The sequence below is a fragment of the Salarias fasciatus genome, chromosome 20 (assembly GCF_902148845.1).
Source record: "Salarias fasciatus chromosome 20, fSalaFa1.1, whole genome shotgun sequence".
NCBI lineage: Eukaryota > Metazoa > Chordata > Actinopteri > Blenniiformes > Blenniidae > Salarias > Salarias fasciatus.
In genome coordinates, this window is record NC_043764.1 from 7,678,989 (window position 1) to 7,699,587 (window position 20,599).

The 20,599-nt window shown below is 43.7% G+C and overlaps 1 protein-coding gene across 1 annotated transcript; it reads right to left on the reverse strand.

The window, feature by feature from the left end:
* Positions 1-8,562: 8,562 nt before the first annotated feature.
* rhoab (ras homolog gene family, member Ab) lies at positions 8,563-20,458 on the reverse strand. Its single transcript, XM_030118552.1, has 5 exons — positions 20,338-20,458; positions 13,542-13,699; positions 12,275-12,395; positions 11,194-11,324; positions 8,563-10,915 (listed from the first exon to the last, which is right to left on the reverse strand). The coding sequence occupies exons 2-5, from the start codon at positions 13,695-13,697 to the stop codon at positions 10,742-10,744; spliced, it is 582 nt and encodes a 193-aa protein (XP_029974412.1). The 5' UTR covers positions 13,698-13,699; positions 20,338-20,458; the 3' UTR covers positions 8,563-10,741.
* Between the last annotated feature and the right edge of the window lie 141 nt (positions 20,459-20,599).

Sequence of the window (20,599 nt, forward strand, 5' to 3'; positions counted from 1 at the left end):
TCTCTCTCTCTCTCTCTCTTTCTTGCGCTGAGAGGCGGAGGGAGAAAGATCCCAGATCATTGTGGCCACCCTGTACACACACACACACACACACACACACACACACACACACACACACACACACACACACACAAACACACACACACAAGTGCAGACGTGCTCGCCTATTCACTGCTCCCAGAAAACCTAGTTAAAGTGGAAATGAGACAGACAAATCAGCTTTCATCTTTATTCACGTCTCTCCCACTCCCCCTCTTTTCTTCATCTCTCTTTTCTTTCACTCTCTCTCTCCTTTCCCGCTTCTGTCTCTATCATAAAGTTTTTAAATATGGAGCTAACTTGGATATCATTAATTTTTACAAACCAATACAGACACAGGAAATTAAGAGAAAGGAGAGTAAGAAAGGTGTTAAAAACATTCATGTGAACATGAATGTCTCTTCACACAGGAACAATCACCTGTTTCAGCTTCTAAAACACATCTGAAGATGATGATTTTATGATTCTCAGCCTGTGATTGGCCCGGCAGCAGTCACTCCGGACTCCAGAAGCCCTCAGACTGCAGGCTGATGAGAGCAGTAACTCCAGACATCGGAGACCAGAAGTGTATTAAAAGTAAAGATCCCACAACACTTTCTAAAACGCAGCCCTCTCTCTCCTCCATCGACTCTCTCCCCTTCTCATTATTTCCTCCATGTTCACTCCTAACCCAAATGCAATCATTAAAGCCCCGCGCCTTCTTCTCCCGCTCGGTTATTTTCATTAGATGGCGGCTCACTGGGGTACGGGCTGAATTTTTCACCAGCTCAAGTTCAATCACAGGCTAGCGGGGACAATTTATTCATTCTCTGGGATAAATAATGAATTTGGGTTGCGTGCAAATGAACAAGCATACTACTCCCTCTATGCATTCCCGATTCGTAAATGATTTATTCTCCACGCTTGTTTGTTTATGTATAATTAGTGATGAGTTTTTCTCTCTCTCTCTCTCTCTCTCTCTCTCTCTCTCTCATTGTGACCCAGCAGTTTAATTATATGATGAAGATGTCCTTTAAATTGATGTTTACACAACCTCGGACAGTTTCCACTTGGCTGAGGAAAGTGTGGTCAATTCTGCTTGTTAATTACCTAATTAGTGATGAGAAGGAGCCGATGGCGGCGCGACCTTGAGTGGGACGAGACCGAGGCTGCAGGGCTTCGCTAATTAACGATAAATGATTCTGTTGACATTATGGGAAAATAAACCTGAATTGCAAGTATATGAAAACGTCACTGTCTCAGTTAAGCTTCTTTTGCCTCTTTTGGTTATGAAACCACACACACAAGAAAGAGGAAAACAATACACTATGAACATTAACAATCTAGAGTACACGGAGATCCATACGGGCGGATGAGAGGAGAATGTGGACTGAGAATCGTGGAGTTGCATTTTCAGTGGCTTCAGAGACCAATGTCATGTAAACGGACACACAAAACGCCACAAACGTTTTATGTGAACAATACCTAAAACTGAACCAATGTGTAACAACCACAAGCTTCGTGAATTGTTGTGTGTGCATCTTATGCCGACTCAATACACCATCTTGTGGTGCGAACATGTATTGCAGGACCAAAGGAATCCTGGATAACTTTGGCAACTGCATTGGAAAGAAAATCCTGGCTGTCGGTATTTGATCATTCAGACATTAATTTGCAATTATACTGATTTACATTAAACTGAAGTATAACTCCTGATTTTATTGGCGACCCCTCATTGTTGTGAGTGAAGTCAGTGCATTTAAATACAGTACAGCGATACACAACATAGCTTTCCATAAGCTTCAAACACACTAGTTTGCCTTTTTAGACTTTCCTCAAAGTATTTTGTTAACATCAGAAAAGGTTTTCCCATTTTAAACTGTCAATGTGCTGCATGAAACATAAAAGAGGGCTCATATCAGACCTCACCATATCTCAACATAAACTGTTAACTGCAATGTTAATGATGGATGAGACATTTTGTTATAACATTCATACAATAGCACCTCATGAAACAGTCTATAACATCTGTCAAAATGAGCTCTGTGAACAGGATCCGTGTGACTGCACCAAGCTTTGGGGGAGGAAGGTAAGATACCTGAAAACATTTGGGATGAGGCTGAGCTAATGATCAGAATGCTAATTACAGAATGAGAGAAAAGTGCATTTTCTGAAACAATTACAAATAACTTCATGTTGTTGTGACAGTTCAATAACTAGATATTTTCTTAAGTTTAGAGGGTTGTAGTTTGCATGTTCTCCATTCAGGTGACCCAAAGGTGTACATGTGAGTCTGTAATTGCCCCACGATGACCATGATGCACCCTGCAAATTGGATAAATTACCAAAGAAGTGGATGGGGAATTTAATTTTTCCACTGTATTCTCTTCCATAGATTGTTATTTTTTTCTCCTTCCCGTGGGTCAGGCTGGCACCCCTTCTTGTGTCACGTGTAGTTGGGAAACAACAATGGCGTTAATTCAAAGGCTCCACATGTCACATCCACCTCGGTCACTTCCATTCCGTGCCTTAAACGCACAGACTGACTCGGTCACTCCTAAAAACTCACAGGGACAACCTCCACTGATCAGTCGTCCTGTTAATTACAGCTAATGACCTCCCGGGTGGCCGGACAAAGGGCCTCCGCTTTCTGTCCGACAAGTGGCGACGATGACTCGATTAGCGCTTTAGTTCTGCCTGTTAAGACCATTGTTGCAGCTCTCAGATCCCGCCGGAGCGCACAAACACACACACTCCCATTAACTCAGTCACATTCCCCGGGCTTCATCAAGTGAGTGAGAGCGGGACGGTTAATGAGAGCCCGTCGCTCCCTCTTCTGTTCGCGCCGTGCCCTCTTTTCACATCATGTCACGAGAGAGGAGGAAAACTTGACACGCGCCCAGGGGAAACATGCAAACTCCACTCGGAGGGACTCGAACCAGGTGATTCTCACAGTGAGGGGAGAGAGCGTACCGCCAGTTCACTGTGACATTTTGGGTTTATCGAATAAATTATCCTAGGAAATAATAAATAAGGAGAAGGAAGAGAACTCACCGGACTGGACCGCCGCCTGGCCCGTGGAGTGTTTGAGCCTCAGGTGGGACTGCGGGGCTGTGCTGCCCCCTCATGTTTCCTCTGGCTGCTCATCTGGACAAATCTTACAAATATTAATAAATATTTGTTTTCTGCAGGGACGGCTTGTGACTTTGTCTGTCTTTATGAATTTCAAAGACAACAATTATCGACAACTAAAAAGGAAAACGTGGATAAAAGAGGAGATAATCCCTCTTTAATCTCTAAGTGGATGTTTAATTGAAGTCGGTACAGCTTGGAGTGTAATGACATATTTTAACCGCTAGATGTCAGTGCAGCATCGTGTAAATTCAGAATACGACAGAAACAGTGAAGAAAACCGAAAGCAGGTAAAGATATTAAAATATAATTTTCACGAGAAAATATTGTTTGCTTTGCAAATTTTGTTTGTTTGTGATTATGTTTGTTTCTGGTTTTATGGAGTGTATGAAAACAAACCAAATGACAACTTCTTTATGCCTCTGCTCCCAAAAAAATACTATTTATTTATTTATTTATTTATTGCATCTTAGACGTTTACTTTATAGTTCTCTTACAATAAATGTATATTTTCCGTGTTCTTTGATAATGTCAGAACCCTGTATATAAGAAGTTTTACTTGTTTTGTCTGGCGTGTGTAACTGGGAGTGTTTCCATTATTTCCATCAGGTTTAATCACGCGGAGTAATTAGAGCTGAAATTGTTCAGCAGATGTGGACTCCATGGCAGGGTGGAGTGCGCGTGTTTTCGGGGGAGTGGATTTTGATTTTGTCCCCGTCCTGCGCGCTCCCGCCGTGATGTGTTGGAACCTTCTGTGCGTGGCCGCGCCTAGTGGGAGCGCGCTTCACGGCTCTGTAACGTTGAAGTTAGAATAAAGCGGAATAAAAGAAATAATAATTAAAAGAAAAAAAACTTTGTAGTCGTTGTGAATGAGGGAGAAGGGAGTGCTTCCGTGTTACGAATTGTGTGATGTTGTGTTTGATTTTTTTGAAATGCTCCAACTGTTGTCCCAACAGAGAAACAGAGACAAGGGGCAGGGCGCTGCGTTTAGAGCTAAAAATAAAACTTTTGGAGACAACAGAATAGGTGGGCGGTGTGATGACTCACAATCATGGGGCAATCCTTGTCAAAACCTCGGCCCAAAGTCATAACAAAGAAAAAAAAAAAAGAACGACAGAAAAAAGAGCCCAGACAGAGACAGAGGACTGAGCCGTACCAGTCCCGAGTCATCACCACAGATCCTCTATTAGAACAGATGGACCACACTACAGACTATCTGGAACACTGCATCAGACCGTCAGAGGATCCAGGGCCACACAGTTCACATTGACCTGATTGTATTAACTTCTTATCCAAATGCAATCATCAAACTGATGAGATCCATTGTTCCAACACCAGCACAGCCTTAGCATAGATTATTACTGGTGTCAGAGAATAAAGTCAATCAATAACAAACAAACATTGCAGAAAAGACAAAAAAATCACAATGCCAGTAACAGTAATGCCTTTCAAGGTGGCTTGTGCACATTTCCTTGTTCTTTATTTAAAGTTAAATGCATCAGTCGGGTCTACTGTTGAAAGACGTTGTGTTTCACTGAAAGCCAGGAAACTCATGACAGCAAACACATTTTAATCATTATAACTATTATGGCTGCTTCAGTCTCTTTGCTCTACTGTTTTGTAGGGCAGGAGCATACAACACTTCAAACAGTCACACGCACTCACAATTAATCAATTTAGAGTCACCAGTTAACTTGAAATCCAAGTTACTGTTAACCACTACTCCATCATGAAATCCATCCAGCGGCAGCAGTATTGAATAAAGTCAGAATTTTCTTGAAATTGCACTGAACTAAATTGTATTTCCCAGAAACAAATTTTATTCAGTCGCTGTGTGTGTGAGTAGTATACGTTCTACTTTCACTACCATATTCATCACTTTAAAATCCAAACTCAGTAAGTCTCCACTTAGCCATTCTGCTTGAAATCTTATGTGAAGCACTTTAAAATTTTCAGAGTGGAACGAAAATATCAGTGTGTTTTGTATATGCATCACAGTACAGTTAAGTTTCTGATATCTTTAACTCCACATGGAGTTATAGCATTTGCTTGAACGTGGGAATGGGGAACAAGCAACAAGCAACTGCAGCTACCTGGAAAATCAGTCACCTGTGGTCTTTGCAGACTGTGGGTTTGCCATGGGAGAGGCTGTGAGTTTGCACAGTGCTCATGTTAAAATAACTGCTTTCACTGAATGGAAGCAGCAGCTGCATTCCAGTGGACATGAGGCTTCTCGGGGATTCACAACTGTTCAGATCCTCATTGAAGGAGTCATTGGTTTTTTTGAAGAACAAATACACACGAACCACAATACCCATCTGTCTCTGCCAGGCTGCCAGGCACACCGGGAAAAGCACACCTCTCTTGATAAAATGATCGGAATCTGCTACAGAGACATCTGCCCCTCTCTCTGTTGTCCCTCTGAAAAGCATGAGTTACCCTCTCTCACCTGACAATCAACATAACAGCAATCAGCTGAGAAATCTAAGTTTGAACCAGAGGTTTTGTACTTTTTTTTGTTTTGAACTAAATCTTCGGTTTTATTAGGAGGTCTTCCGAAACTGACATTTTGGGAGCGTTTCAGGTATGTAGTGTCAGATCTTTACGAATGCTGTTGTGGAGACTGATGGAGATGATCCTCAGTCTCTCTGACCCCGTGACCCCGTCCAGATGCTGCAATGACATCTTAAACACAGAAATTTCAGATGTCCGCTGTTCACAACAATATCTTTTTCTCCAGATTTACAGAGGCTGAAGCCTAAAAACAGACATTAAAACCCTTACAGAAACATCAGTGTGGAACCTCTTCTATGAAGTGCATTGAACAGTTATATAACGACTGAGCGCCTCTCTGCAGCAGCCTGTGGATTTTTGTTGACAGGCTCAAGGAAATCGGGTTGACTGTGACTCCCTCATGATGAGTCAGAGGATGTGGTGGAGAGGAAAGCTAAAAAAATAAAATAAAATAAACATTATGCAGAGGTGTCATTTTAACACTATGGCAAATCTCAGATCCATACTGAGTCAGATAGATAGATAGATAGATAGATAGATAGATAGACAGATAGATAGATAGATAGATAGATAGTGTTTGGTTGAAGTGTAAAGTTGTCTTTTACTATCTAACCACTTTCACTTGATAAGAATTAAAAAAAAAATCCATAGTGAATTTTTTTGTCTTCTTGCCTCTTATTTTTCTGAAAGAACGAGAAGTTTTATCTCAAAGAAATATGCATTTTGAAAGCTCAAACTATGTAAAGTTGGACAAAAGTGTTGGAGTGAGACGTCTGTCTGTTCTACCCATCCTCTTCCTCCAATGCAGATAATAGGCTCTTGTGTAACCCGCCCCCTCTCCCCATCCTCCGCTCCCATTGGCTAACCCCGTCCCTCTCCCTCTCCTGCCATTGGCCCGCTCGCGCGGACAATGAGCTCATATTGGTTAAAAATAGTTGGGCTCGCGCGTGTCTAAAAATAGAGGCGTATATAAAGCGGGCGGTTGCGCCGAGCAGCGCGCTAGTCCTCCTCGGCGGAGACGCAGAGAGGGAGAAAGTGAGACATGTCGGGGGGAGAGAAGAAAACCGGCGTATCGTCACCCTCAGCACCCTCCCTGCGGCTCATTCCTCCACAAGTGTTGCACCAGAGGCTGCGTTTTGTCTTACACGGAGCCCGGCCGCTGCCGCTGGGTGGAGGCGGCAGTGACGAACTTCCTTCCTTCCTCTCTGGCTCTTGGTTTCGGTCTGAATGTCTCCACAGAGCTCAGGTCCTTCTGCCCGAGCAGAGCTCCCAGTGACACTGGGGGCGGTTTAATAAGTGATGAACTGCCAGAATATGTCTGCTGAAGTTACAAAAACAAGAGTTGTTTCGAGCAACTGGTTTTATTCCTCCATCAGGTCAGCTTCTAGAAGTGTTGTTGTAAATCATCTGTTCAAAAAAATCATCAAGAGGATGTTTATTGGCGATGTTCTAGTTTATTTTAATAATCAGTTCAGGTTAAAATGTGCCCTCCTCCAGGGAAACGCCAGCAACACTGAATCCTCCTCAGTCAGAGGAGACATAAGTTGGCTGGATTCCTCTCACATCCACCCACTCCTCCTCCTGTGATCCATTGTTGGAGACCTCCTCCTACTATCCTTCCATTTTCCATATCCATCCCTCCTCCTCCTCCTCCTCCAGCTGTACGCCCCGCAGATCTATCATATGAGCTGGTGAAGGTCACCCTCGATAAATATATGCCGTCAAAAGTGTGAGGTGCTCTGGAATCCAAAACACCTCTTTATATTCTATAGGGGTGAAGCAAAAATAGAGGCAAGTACTACTTGCTTGAATCAGAAAAGCTCTTTTGTTAATGCACTGTCTTCACAGTGAGATGTTCTTGGTTTGAGTCCAGGCTTGCAGGCCACTCTGGATTTTCAAGGTGTACTTTATTCCTCCCACACTCCAAAAACATTAGTTTTGAGGTTAATTGTTGGCTCGTTGCCTGCTGACCGCTGCATTCACCCATACTCTTCTCAAAGTGAGATTAAACCAGTGCAGAAGATGGACAGATATTTATCCTGCACATGATGAACAGTTTCGTTCGACAAGTTGTGCTCAATTAAAGAAGCTGCGATGATAAAAGAAAAAAAAATCAGACTGTGATTCATGTAAAAGCTGTAAAAATACCATTTACATCAGAGGGTTGAAAAAGAGCAGGATACAGTATGTTCTGCATGTAAAGTGTAATATAGACCACATGTTTCCACAAGAAATAAATACTGCATATTCACATCACAGCACTCTTTTAATCCATTTTATTGCCGGGTTTCCACTCCTCCGCGCTGCCTTACACAACTTGCAGTGGATTGTTGGACGCGGAGCAGCAGCTCCCCGACGCGCTCTCCTCTTCCATCAACATCCAGCACCGTCCCACACAGGCTCAAACTGCCTCACCTCGGCCATCCCACACACTCTTCAGCAGCTCGGCTGTTAGCTCACTCTTCTCCGAGTGGCTTTGTGTCAAAGTCCCCGCTCCTCCATCTGTACTAAAGTGGGGATTTGTTTGGAAATAACTCAGAGTTTGTGGAGTTGCGAGTTATTTATCAACATGTTGCATGTGTAAGTGAGTTTTGTACCTCGCTCCATTCATATCACATGTGTATTGATCGAGCCTGAAGCGCTTGCTGAGACCACAAAGAATAGGAGGTGGGTGTTATAGAAAGTAATTTATTACACAAACCAAAGCTAGTTTACAAATACAGTTTCCAGTCATGTGCGTGTGTATAGTCGAGTATGAACAAAACCACATTTCATATTTACAGACTTTGCATACAGCTTGGTTTTCCTGTTCCTTTGTTTACATCGCTGCTTCAGCATCCAAAAAGCAGGACTTTAAAAATACAATAAAAATGACTTGTACATGGAGCAGACTCAATGTTTTTTTCCTTTTGTCTTTAGTTTGTGTTAAAAAAAAAACCAAAAAAACAAAACCGAAAATAAAGCCAGCACTCGTGGTCCTAGTGATGCTTTAGACAGGCAGCCGAGAGGCCAGCCTTTCTCCAGACTGCCTGAACAGTAGCATTTGGCAGGGATGATTGACAGGTCATTACAACCAAGAGTAAATCATCAGAGAGAGAGAAAAAAAAACTAAACAATCAGGTAAAGCACAGAAGAAAAGGAAACAAAACTATAGCAACAACACAGAATAATTCCCTAATCTTCCACCTCTGATTTTTATTTTACTTTTTAAATACTGATGAACATGTTTATAACTTCTTTTCTTTTCAAAAGCTGGAAATAAAGTATAAAAACGAGACTGGTCTCTGAACAGGCTCCTCCCTGCAGGCCAGGAAAAACAGGAGGGAACAAAACTGTCGGGTACAATCACAGGAAGAAGCCAAATGTCTGCATTTGAAAATGCACAATAAAAAAAAAAAAATCAAAAACTAAAAGGAGGGCCTGAATGTGTGAGGAAACACTCAGAAAAGTCAGGAAAGTCCGTGATTCACACTCATTTACCCAAAACCACAGGCGGGGTGGTGTGTTTTTTTTCCCCCCCACCTCATCTGTGACGTCAAAGTACAGATTCCATCCAGCTGACCGACCTGACCGTTCTGGTGTTTCCATGCACGGTATTCTGGGTAAAAAGGTCTTGTCCCATATGTTCCGTTCCTCTTAAACTGGTAACCAGATGGCAGATACCAGCAGTTAACCTGTTAAAGGTTGACCTCTAAGTAAAGGTCAATTAATACAATCCCGAAGCACCTTTTTTTTTTTTTTTAATCCCCTCAAACAACACACTACTTCTTGATTTTGTACATTTGACCCCTATACATGCCAACGCACCCATTAACTGTTAATTTATTCATTCCAAAAGAGGAGACTGGTGGCGTGCATGTAAACAAGGCTCATCCTCTCTGCTCTCTGAGACCAGGGGGAAGACGAGCACCGGCAGTCGGCTTGGTGGAGCAGGAAGGGATGGGAGGGGAGCCGAGGCAGTGCTGGAATATGCAGGGCTGTGAGCGACCTTTGTCATCTGGTGGTGGTGGGGGGGCGGCGACCACGATTCACCTCTTAATGCAGACACACGTGCGGCCGTCTGGCCCGGACGCAAACTTCACAGCGCTGCTGTGGCAACGCGTCTTCCCTCTGAATCGGGACCAGATGGTGACGGATCAGATCTAATCTGGAGCCGGCGCAGAGGAGCTGCTTTTTAAGATTCAGGCTGCGAATAACGAGAGCGGCAGATATCAGGTGACTGTAGCGGATGATCTGGGTGAAGAGTAGCGCCGGGTTTGTTTGTCGCGCTGCGTCTGTAAGCGCAGGATTAGCCGCGGTGAGACTAAACGGCACTGAGGCGGACATGTGAGTGCGTCGCTCCACACCTCTCATGAGGCGGCGGCCCCTCGCCGCACGTGACCGCTCCTTTAATACCACTTCTACAAACTTCAGAATGCTCGGACGCCCCGGCGCGGAGGCGGCGGGCTCGTCGTGGTCACGCGCCCACGCACTGCGTCTCGTCTCTCCCATCCCTTCAGCTGTCCCACTCCACTCTCCCCGAGCCCTCGAGCCAGGCACCAACACCTGGCGCCGAGTGGTCCACTGGTGGCTGTTTGCAGTGGCACTCGTTGAACTGCGCTGTCCGTTTGCCCCGCCCACAAAACCAAACCCGTTTGTCGTCTGTCATCCATTCAGAACACAGTCAAGCGGGAAACGCCGTAATTCACAAGCAACTTTATGGATTACCGATCACTTTTTCTTTTTAAATAATAAAGGGCCAGGATGAGCGAAGTGGCTTTGTTGTCCCAGTGTTCAGCTGCTGTCTGTCTGGTAGCCTCGCCGTTACAGAGCCTCGTGGCTTACAGCGGTAGTCGTTTACTGTGCTCCGTCCGTCCGTCTGTCCGTCCGCCCTCCCCCTTCTGCATCAAAGCCTCCCAAACCCAAGTCCCAGGGTAAATTCAGTCCAACCAACAGTTTACAGCGGTAGTCGTTTACTGCACTCTTTTCATCCCCTCCCTCCCGGTCCCGCCCAGTCATCCCTCCGTCCCTCCCGAGCCCGGCCCCCCCCGCGGGTGTCGTGGCCCCGGGTGGAATCAGTCCAAGTGTGCCGGCCGTTTTACAGCACTACACATTTATTGCTCTTCTTTCCGCGGCGGGCTTGGAGCGCCGCCCTCGTGGCCATCTCGAACACCTCCCGCACGCCGTCCTTGGTCTTGGCTGAGCACTCCATGTAGCCGAACGCCGCGATCCGCCCGGCCATGTCCCGGCCCTCCTCCGACTTTACCGGCTCCTGGAAGAACAAAATAAAATAAAATAAAACGGATTAGGATATGAAACATCATGTAAACACATGATGCAACATTTAGCATTGGTAATTTGACACAAGCTTCATCACATGTTCAGCTGCTGGTGAGACGACCATATAATGAAAACCGTGGCTAATTTGTGCACTAACCACAAAAAAAGGTCCCTGGACATGTGGTTAGCCTCATTATTTCACACTTTTGAACTATTTCAAATGAAAAACATGGGTGAGAAGAAAACGTTGCACAGGTTTAACAGAAGCACCTGCTTCATCTTGGCCAGCTCCCGACGTGTGTGCTCGTCGTTGCGCAGGTCCTTCTTGTTTCCTACCAGGATGATGGGGACGTTTGGACAGAAGTGTTTCACCTCCGGGGTCCACTTCTCTGGAATGTTTTCTGTCATAGAGAAAGATCAGATTTGGAGAAAATCCATCAACAATGCTTCGCCAGACATTTCATTTAAAACGTAGCTTTGATCCTGCTAGTACAGAAGTGTTAATTTCCATTTTCCCAGCTGTGGATAAAGCTTTAGCAGCTTCAGACTGAATAAAAGGAAACACTGACAGTTGTATCAAGCCGGTATTTGCATATTTGTGTATGTGCAGTGTGACGTGTATGGCACTAAGCCCCTGCAACCCTGTGATCGAGGAGAGCTTTATCTTCTCCTGCCTCTCTGTGCATTTCACTTAAAAGGGGAAAAAAAATGAAAGGGGGGGGGAAATATTAATAAGCAAGTAATAACCGCTTCTTTTTCTTCTGGGTAAAATAGAAAACCACAGTAAATCATGTGACGTTTCAGTAGTTAGTACGACGCAAAATCTACAACATCAACATGTGTGGAAGGAAAAAACTGACTGTCAGTAAATAAGCTGCTTTGATCAGAAATGTAATATGTGAAGCATATTACACTGCATAGAATAACTACAAACTTTCACTCCGATAAGCCTTTAGTTTACTACACATCCAACATTTAGTCTCTGTTAATTCATGTATTGCACTTTCATTTTCTGGAGCTTTTATTGCCCCTTTTTTTATGTAGAGTCATTTCCACATGATCGGGGAAGAGAGGTTCATAATCACAGTGAGGGAAAAGGCCTGACTTATTGTTCCATCGCAGGAGCGAACGCCACTGCATGACAAATGACTGGTTTCAGTGTGTGCATATGCAAATGTCAGCACTTCCTCTGTCCAAGGCAGGAAAAGCACACAATCTGCAGACCCCACAAATAACTTGTGATGAAAACGGAAGGATGACAGAGGAAGTGTGCGAGAGAGAGAGAGACAGACAGACAGAGACCTGGTGCTTTATGTCAGACACGGATGTGACTGGCCGGCCTCGCACTCACCCAAGCTGTCGGGGCTGTCGATGGAGAAGCACATGAGGATGACGTCAGTGTCTGGGTAGGAGAGAGGTCTCAGCCTGTCGTAGTCCTCCTGACCCGCCGTGTCCCACAGAGCCAGCTCCACCTGACGGACAGAGAGCCAGGAGACAAAACAACTCAGGAAGGATGGAAAAACTGGCCTCATCAGCTGTGATTGACTTGACATTCAGTAAAGGACAAGAGCAGATTGGAAATGGAAAAAAACTAAACTGATTCATACTTCTAATCATATACTAATGGAACAATAATTTCTCTTATCTGCAATACTAATCCATTTCCTACATTACAAAAATCTGCATTAAAAAAAAGAGGAAAAAAAGGATCACAATTTGCTAATTTCTTCCAAACAGTGAAGCAAAAAAAATAAATAAATAAAAAAATCCTAATCTCAATGCCATACACGTCACTGTTTCACAAACTCCTGTGTGAAACGACTGCAGCGCTAAATAGGGAAAGAAAACCGGATCAAGACGTTTTGTAGAAGTGTGACACTTCAGAAGTAGCTGGGGTCCTCCTCTGCAGCAGCAGCGCGGGGAGCTGGGAGGGTTTAGAAATCAGCCAACCAGTAAAGACTCGACGTCCCAGAATCCCATTAAGGCAGAATGAGGTCAGGTTTTGTGAGTTTGTGATTGATGAGCGGGGCTCTGTGCTGCAGTCACCCAGAAAGACAAACATACGGGACAATGAAGAAATTACAGGAACGCCGACTGCATTTGTGCGCATGTACCCGCAGTAGATGGGGACAGATTGAGATGGCTGGATGTGACAGGAACTCAAAGAAACGTGTGGAGATGCTGTGACACAAGCTCTGGGTAGAAAACCAGTAGACTTTGCAGATGACTGCTGCAGTGTGAGGGAAGATGTGAAAATGGAACAGCACAGTTTTATCAACACTTGCTCACTTGGCCCTGAAGGTAGAATTAAAGCGCTGAGCATGATTAAGCACCCAGGGAACAAAACTAGCCTCACTACCAGCGCAAAAACCAGCGCCGAGTCACACACATGCAGGGATGTGTTGTGACATTCATAATCATCTACATCAGTAAAAAGAAAAGAAAAAAATCAGTTTATTTCTTTAGGCCAAAGTGTGGGAGGTTGAACAATACCGATGAAAATTAATTCTCACATCGTACAGAGTAGACATTTTGGGATTAATGTCGGAATTCCTGAGTAGACTTCATAGACAATACGAAGAATCAGGACGACGGTTAACGATCAGCGGTCATCTCACCTGCTTGCCGTCCACCTCTATGTCGGCAACATAGTTCTCGAACACGGTGGGGACGTAGACCTCAGGGAACTGGTCCTTGCTGAAGACGATCAGAAGGCAGGTCTTCCCACAAGCTCCATCTCCAACGATCACCAGCTTCTTACGGATGGCTGCCATCCCTGCGCAGAAAACAAGGAAGGCCATTTGTAAAACCTTTGTGGCATGTCGTGACGCACTGCTAGCACAGCGCAGGCAAACCAACCACCAGTGTAGTGTAGTGTAGTTGACACATTTCACCACCACAGTGCTGAAAAGTAGCACTGTCTGAGATTCAACGCCCCTCGAGGGTGCAGCAAGATGATTAATGAAATGTGTTTAAAAAAAAAAAAAAAAAAACCAAGACAGAAATGTAATGGTCTTTGTGTTTGTGATTAATGCTGTTCCTGGGAATGAGGAAGGCTCACAAACCTCCAGGCTGATTTAATAATTGCACAGACAGCCTGATGGGGGAAGGAATCATTTCATATTTGAGGATAAGGCTGTCATCAACATGTGTATCAAATGACACAAAGGTAAAGACCTTAATCAAAATCAACAAAACAGTGCAAACAAGACATTTGAACGAGATTAAAAAAAAAGAAAAAAAAAAGGACATCATGGAAAATAAATGTCCCATGACATTAAAGGTTACATGTGTGACACCAACATTACAGTAAGAGAACCTTTGCTGAGCAGGCTTCAGCCACCTTTCAACCATCATACAATCGGATCATAAAAAAGGGCTTGTTGCTGTCTGGTATTTGGCAAACGTTTTCAAACATTACTTGAAACAGAAATTTATGCGATCTGTGGCCACAGCTTTTACCCTGCTGAGGCTTTCTCATTTGTCTGAACATCAGAAAGCAATCTAGTGAGTTCTATAAAAGAGAAAATATTGCAACGACATGCAATATATCACATTAACGATGTTGATTTACATGGAAAAACAATTGTAGCCTTCAGATGAATGCACACAGATGCTGATTGGAAGATCCCGTCATTTTCAGGCAGGGGTGAAGGTTTTCTAAGGTTTGTCAGCGTGGTTGATACCTGACCTCTTCACTTGAAGACATACGCTGTGACACTGGACTGTACAGGTGCAAAATGGAAATGGGCCACAGGCCGCAACTCAGAGCTACCAGGAAGGTAAAACCTAGCCTAGCTTCCAGTAATACATGACAATAAAAGACTCAACTGGCAGGAGTGAGAATGAGCTTACCCAACCGAGTTAAGGGAAGTTGGAGCAAACTAGCTGAGAGGCGGTCTTGTGTCACACGCCCACAGCTGCTTGGATCACTCCATATTGGGAAATAACATTTAGTGAAATGTCACAAACACAGAAACTGTGTGAAAACATAATTGATATTTAGCTGAATGGATCCCACTTCACATATTGCCGAATATGCAATGGCGGAAAAACAGTCAAAAATGATCCGAATGAGAGTCACATTTCACCAACAGTCTGATCAAAAGCAGACAGGATAACGGCAATTTCCATTCTTACATCTGCAGGACCTGAGCCTCCTCCCCCGCCCCCCACCCCCCCCAAAAAAAGGTTGGAGATGCTGGGTGTGGACTTACCGAACCCATTTCTTAATTCACAACATACACATCAAACACACATTTGTCACGCTGGCACAGCCGGAGGGACGCCGACACAGTGCACCGACTTTTTAACTGCACAAGGACAACAGGACCTCACATGGGGAAGGTAATAAATCACAGCTCTGAACGGCTATTTCCTCCACGAACCGAGGAGGCGCAGCGGCGGGCGCTGTCAATCATATTTTTCGACCCTGGCGTCACAGGATTCAGAGACATTCCTCCTCACACCTAGCCTAATCTTTGTCGGTTCTCTGCGTCACAGAATGAGGGTTGTGTACGTTTCCATAAGAAAATAACCAAGATCAAAGTCTTTGCTTTTAAACGTTTTTTACATCCACCGACCTGGCGTTTTCACATGCTCAGAACCACATTTTATTCAGTAGTTGGCAGCTCTATCAGCTCACTTCTGACAAAAAGCCAGGCTTATTTTTGAAAAGCCCAGCACATTTGAATATGCTTCCCGCAGTAACATGTTCCCACAGAAGACACCCGCTGCGGTACATTGGGCCGTTCGTTACACTCGCACGTGAACGTGTGACAACTCACTGAGATGATTAAAATACCGACAAAAGCAGTTTAATCGCTCCTGTCAGTTAAAATTGACTTTCAGTCTCACAGCCTTTTTTCCCCTCTTCTTTATGCCCCCCCAACTCCCATTAGGTTTCCACTCTGAAATGCACCAATGCACTGCGAGGTGCTGCGAGCATCCTATAAATGGTAGATGAATACTGTAAGTAGGACAGCAATGTCAAAAAAGATCAGACCATTCCCTTTATGACTTGAGGAAAAAGGAGAAAGACAAAAACGGGGGCAGCCGTAGCCTGGAGGCGTGTGTCTGGTCAGTGTTGGGACTGTTTGACCGTTGGGTGAAACGAGTGTGTGTTCCCCCTCCTCTCAGCAACTGCTGCCCTGGTGTCTATCAGCAAATTATCAAAGCTACAAACGGCATTTTACAGTAAGCAAAGGTCCCGACACTGGCGGCAACATAAAGCAGCTTTTAGGCATCAATGTCAGTGGGACGCTACAAATTCACAGTTTCTTGGGTGTACTTTTCTCCAGGAAACTGGAAATATAATCCAGACAAAACACAACAAGGAAGGATGCAATGAGCAGGAGAGGACGATAACAGGAAAACCTCCATTAGGAGTTCAGATTATTTTGTCTGAACTGCCAGAAAGGTCCATTTCACAAGAGCAGAAAGTGTCAAAGTCAACTTTAGTTACCATTTTTCCATCCGCAGTATTGCAATTCATACAAGGAAACACTACATCCACAAATGTAGTCACACCTAAAATTTACATAAATAAATTGTTGCTAATTAAGGATGATTTAACATTTTATTCTCCACACAAGCTTTTCACATTAATCTAAAAACAAGTCCACAATTTGCAATTGGCACTCACAAATAAAAAATTCCTGTTTGATTTTTGTGTCTGTTGTATGTGTAGTAGCTTGTGTTATTGTAAAATTACTTCATATAGGTCTTCACACAGCGTGTGTGTGTGCGAGCGCGCACAGATTCCACTAGAGCTCATATTACTGTAGTGTCCACGGGTAGCAAGCAGCAGAATTAGCTGCTGAGTCGATGTTTGCAGGTCTGTTATTGGTCTTGCTCAGTCTTGTACATGATGTTCAAAAATGTGTTTTGCACGTCACTTCAACAGAAGTACAAAAAAAAAAAAAAAAAAAAAAGTGCTAATCTTGTTTGGATGCAAAAATTATGGAAAATAAACTTCATATAGGTGTATCATGTATTCTCATCATGTTCCAAACACTTGTCAGCTTCAGGTTTCAAAGGCCTTAAACAAGTTCCCACCGATAAAATCCCCCCAAAAAACCAAAGAGGAAGCCACACTGGACTGATTTTAAAACCACAACTGTGAGATTCGTTTTGATTGATTCAACAAACAGAATGTGAAATCACCACCAACCACGCACACCAACAGCATCTCGGGCTGCTGTGAATAACTTAACAGCCCAAATTTCAAAGTCGCTGTGAAATTAAAAATGCCCGTCCAGTACTGCCAATGACGCAACCCCTGAACTACAGTCTGTTGGACAGCCAGATACTGTGTGTTACATCCCAACCCCAAGTACAAATAAAAAGGCTGCATACGTAAGCTATCCTGATGGGCACAGCAATAAGTAACCATGACCCGATCAATTATAATCCTGGTGGATAAGAAGGACTGGGCTACATGTGCAAATCCACACCCCATCTGTGTTTGCCAGCAAGAGACCAGGAGATGAAATTAAAAGAGACAGACAAACAATGGATAAGGACAGAGATGTGAAGCACCCCAACACGGATCAAATTAACAAAGGAGGATTGATACTGAGCAAGCAACAGGGAACACCCAGGTGATAAACAATGTCTGAGGAGGAGGAGGACAGCTGGGTACACCAGTTTCTCAAAAAAATGTGCACATCAACTGACTCACCTCAACAAAATATTTCATACCGGAAGCAGGAGTTTGCATTAAATTTTGGAAAAACAAATATATTTGCTAAAAAAATGATCCTTTGTAAGTGTTATCTCTCCATGCAGATGGATAAATCCTGTCAATCGTCCTCTCAAACAGCCGGTGTGTGTATGACAGCAGGCCTGATCGTCACACCAACCCGTGTGTGTGTGTGTGTGTGTGTGTGTGTGTGTGTATTTGGTCTAACACAAAGCCATTCTGTGGCGGCTTCACTGATCAATCAAGTGTTTAAAGTGAAACAGTATTCATTAGGCATTGTTAACTTGTATGACACAGCTTTTAATGCATTATTAAAGTGGTTGTTGTGTACTTGATGATTCATTATCCCGTCTTTTAGAAAGCCCCCACACAAGCTACGGATGCATCTAAAAGCCTCTGTGTGTGTGTGTGTGTGTGTGTGTGGCAGGAAATAACCCACACAGTCTTCACGGTGGAAAATTAGTCCCGGCTAACACCCCGCCGGCTGATGGAAATTTCAGCACTTGACAGAAAGTTGGCGGGCATTCTTCATCTGTCACCTGATGTGAATTTCTGTGGGAAGAAACTACTTTAAATAAATAATCCATCAGAGTGAAAGGAAAATAATCATCCCGACCACCATATGCAGCACAATGACTGATAAAAAATTTAAATAATCTCCAATAGGGACTGATAGATTTGATCTGTTGGCTAAATGCAACAATCTGCCTTGTCATCTTCATGGTGAGTGTTCCGGAACAACATATCCATTCGGTACTTAAATGTGAAATAGGGCTACATGAAGGCATGTAAGTCAACAATTACCTGCCTTTTTTGTTATTTTTGCCAATTAAAGAAGATTGAATCAAATCAAAGTTGAGTTATTTTGTGAAAAGCTTTACTAAAAGTTGAAAGTAATGCGAAAGAGAGGGCCTGTGTAAATATGGTCACAAACTGAATAGTTACGGTCTATATAGATCCACTTTAGAGGATTATTTTGACTTAGATTAGCCGATTGTTGCTTCTGGCAGCAAATCCTGAAACACAATTACGTTGAGACACTAATGTGTTAAATGCATGACTGACAATCTGAAGAGAACGATTGATAAAACATTAACCATCAAATCAATTCCGGGCACCAATTCCAATGCTGATTTCTTCGGCTGTTGATGACATTGACAAATACTGACAATGTCAATTTTAATCTGATGTTGATTATAGTGAAATTCCAACAATCCTCTGATCTGTCCAGGGTGAACTACAAATCTACAAACAGGCCACTGAGATACATACAGTGCCCCAGACTCCCTCATAACCATGCAGTTGAGGTGGCACATGAATGCAGTGGAAACATTAAAGGTTTTCTTTAGCACGCCACACACCTCAATATTGAAATGCAGACATATCCTATTAAATCTTGGGGTGGGTCATTTTTGGGGCAATTTTTCATACCAAAGTTGGATTAAATATAGAGTGAAGTTTAACATACAGCAGATATCGCATAACATTCGCTTTAGATGCTGATCAGTTGCCACGACTCATCCCCCTTGCTGAGGAGAGAATATGAATCCAGTTAACAGCTTTGACGGTGACAGCATATAAAACCTGCAGTAAAACCTGGCACACACCCCCACCCATGTCTCCGTCACTGCTAAAGAAGCTACTGTAAGCTGTTCTAGAGGGATTCTTTTTAATACTATGCCATGGATCACAAAAAGGATGACAGAAAAAACATGGTTTTAAACTAAAAGTGTTCTGTTATCAGTATAACTGTATATGTTGTAGAGATATAAACTTGTAAATTATAAGTTATACCTATAATAATATTATTTAGACATTCATACCAAGCCTTTGCTGGTCCTCAACACTTACATAACTGCCTGGAAAAAAAGTCCTCTCTTTACAGTGATGTGCCAGAAAAATAAAGTTGTGTGCAGTAAGATGTTCCAGTGTTAAACCCACCAAACATTGTTTTTTTCCCCTTCTCCCCTCTCCACTGGGTGGGTCACCAGAAAGATGGCGTCATCACACAGGCAACAGATGGCTAGTGAGTCCGCAGTGGAAGAACGGGAGGGTGGTCCACATCCAAACTCAACCACACCACAACATACAGCACACATGGCACACCGGGGGGCAAAACTGGCCATAACACCGACGTCAAGAAAAGAAAAACGTCAACTTAAAAAAATACCTTCCCAAAGTTGAAATATCAACCTCCTTTGACATCTGGAAATACTCTAACACTCTTTAAGTGTAGTACATTTCAATTCTATTAATCTCTTATGATGTTTAAGGTAAAATATTTCAAAAAAATAATCTAATAGCTGCATAATCTGATAAACCGGGAAGGAGCCTGATGAGTCGAGGCGCCTCATTGTTTGTTACGGCTCAACAATCTAGGCCAGTCTATGCGGAACACTTTTAAACGCTTATCTAAGTTTGTCCACTTTACCTAAAGCTAACTACGGATCCTGACTGGCGCATTTCGCCCCTGGGAGTTTCTATCCTGAACCCGGAGCAGGTTTCTCTCCCCTTTTTTAACTGCGAGACAAACTGCGGAAGAGGCTCAGATCGAGGTCGCTCCGGGGAAAAGCTAACTCAGCTATCGCTAGCCTGCCTCGCTAGCACGGCCTATGCAAAAAGCTCCGCACAACTTTAAAAAACGACCCTCCCCACTTTAAAACCGAACAACACGACAGAAGCAGCGCTTTGTAACCCGGAAAGTAGTTTACCTTCAGTTTATGTGCCGAGCAGTGGTATTTTTCGGTGTTTTCTCTGCGCCGAGTCGCTCGCAGCTTCCTCCCGTCTCCGTCTGATACAATGAATTACTTCACGGGCGCGCGCAGCCCGGGCTTGTAGTTTCCAGCTGGGGGGGAGGGGTGTCGGGCACGAGCCTGAGAGCCACACCTGCGCGGGCACGAGTCGGTGCGCGTGTGAGGAAATGTGCAATGATAGTGCCATATGCAGTCTATTTTCAGAATTGTTCTCTATAAA

Bases quoted from the DNA above. Each gene is read 5' to 3' on its own strand.
- rhoab (XM_030118552.1), bottom strand. From the start codon at position 13,697: ATGGCAGCCATCCGTAAGAAGCTGGTGATCGTTGGAGATGGAGCTTGT. The intron at 11,325-12,274 runs GTGAGTGCGAGG...TCTCTATGACAG, and splicing joins CGACAGCCCCGACAGCTTGG to AAAACATTCCAGAGAAGTGG. The intron at 10,916-11,193 runs GTGCTTCTGTTA...TTGTTCTTCCAG, and splicing joins AGCTGGCCAAGATGAAGCAG to GAGCCGGTAAAGTCGGAGGA.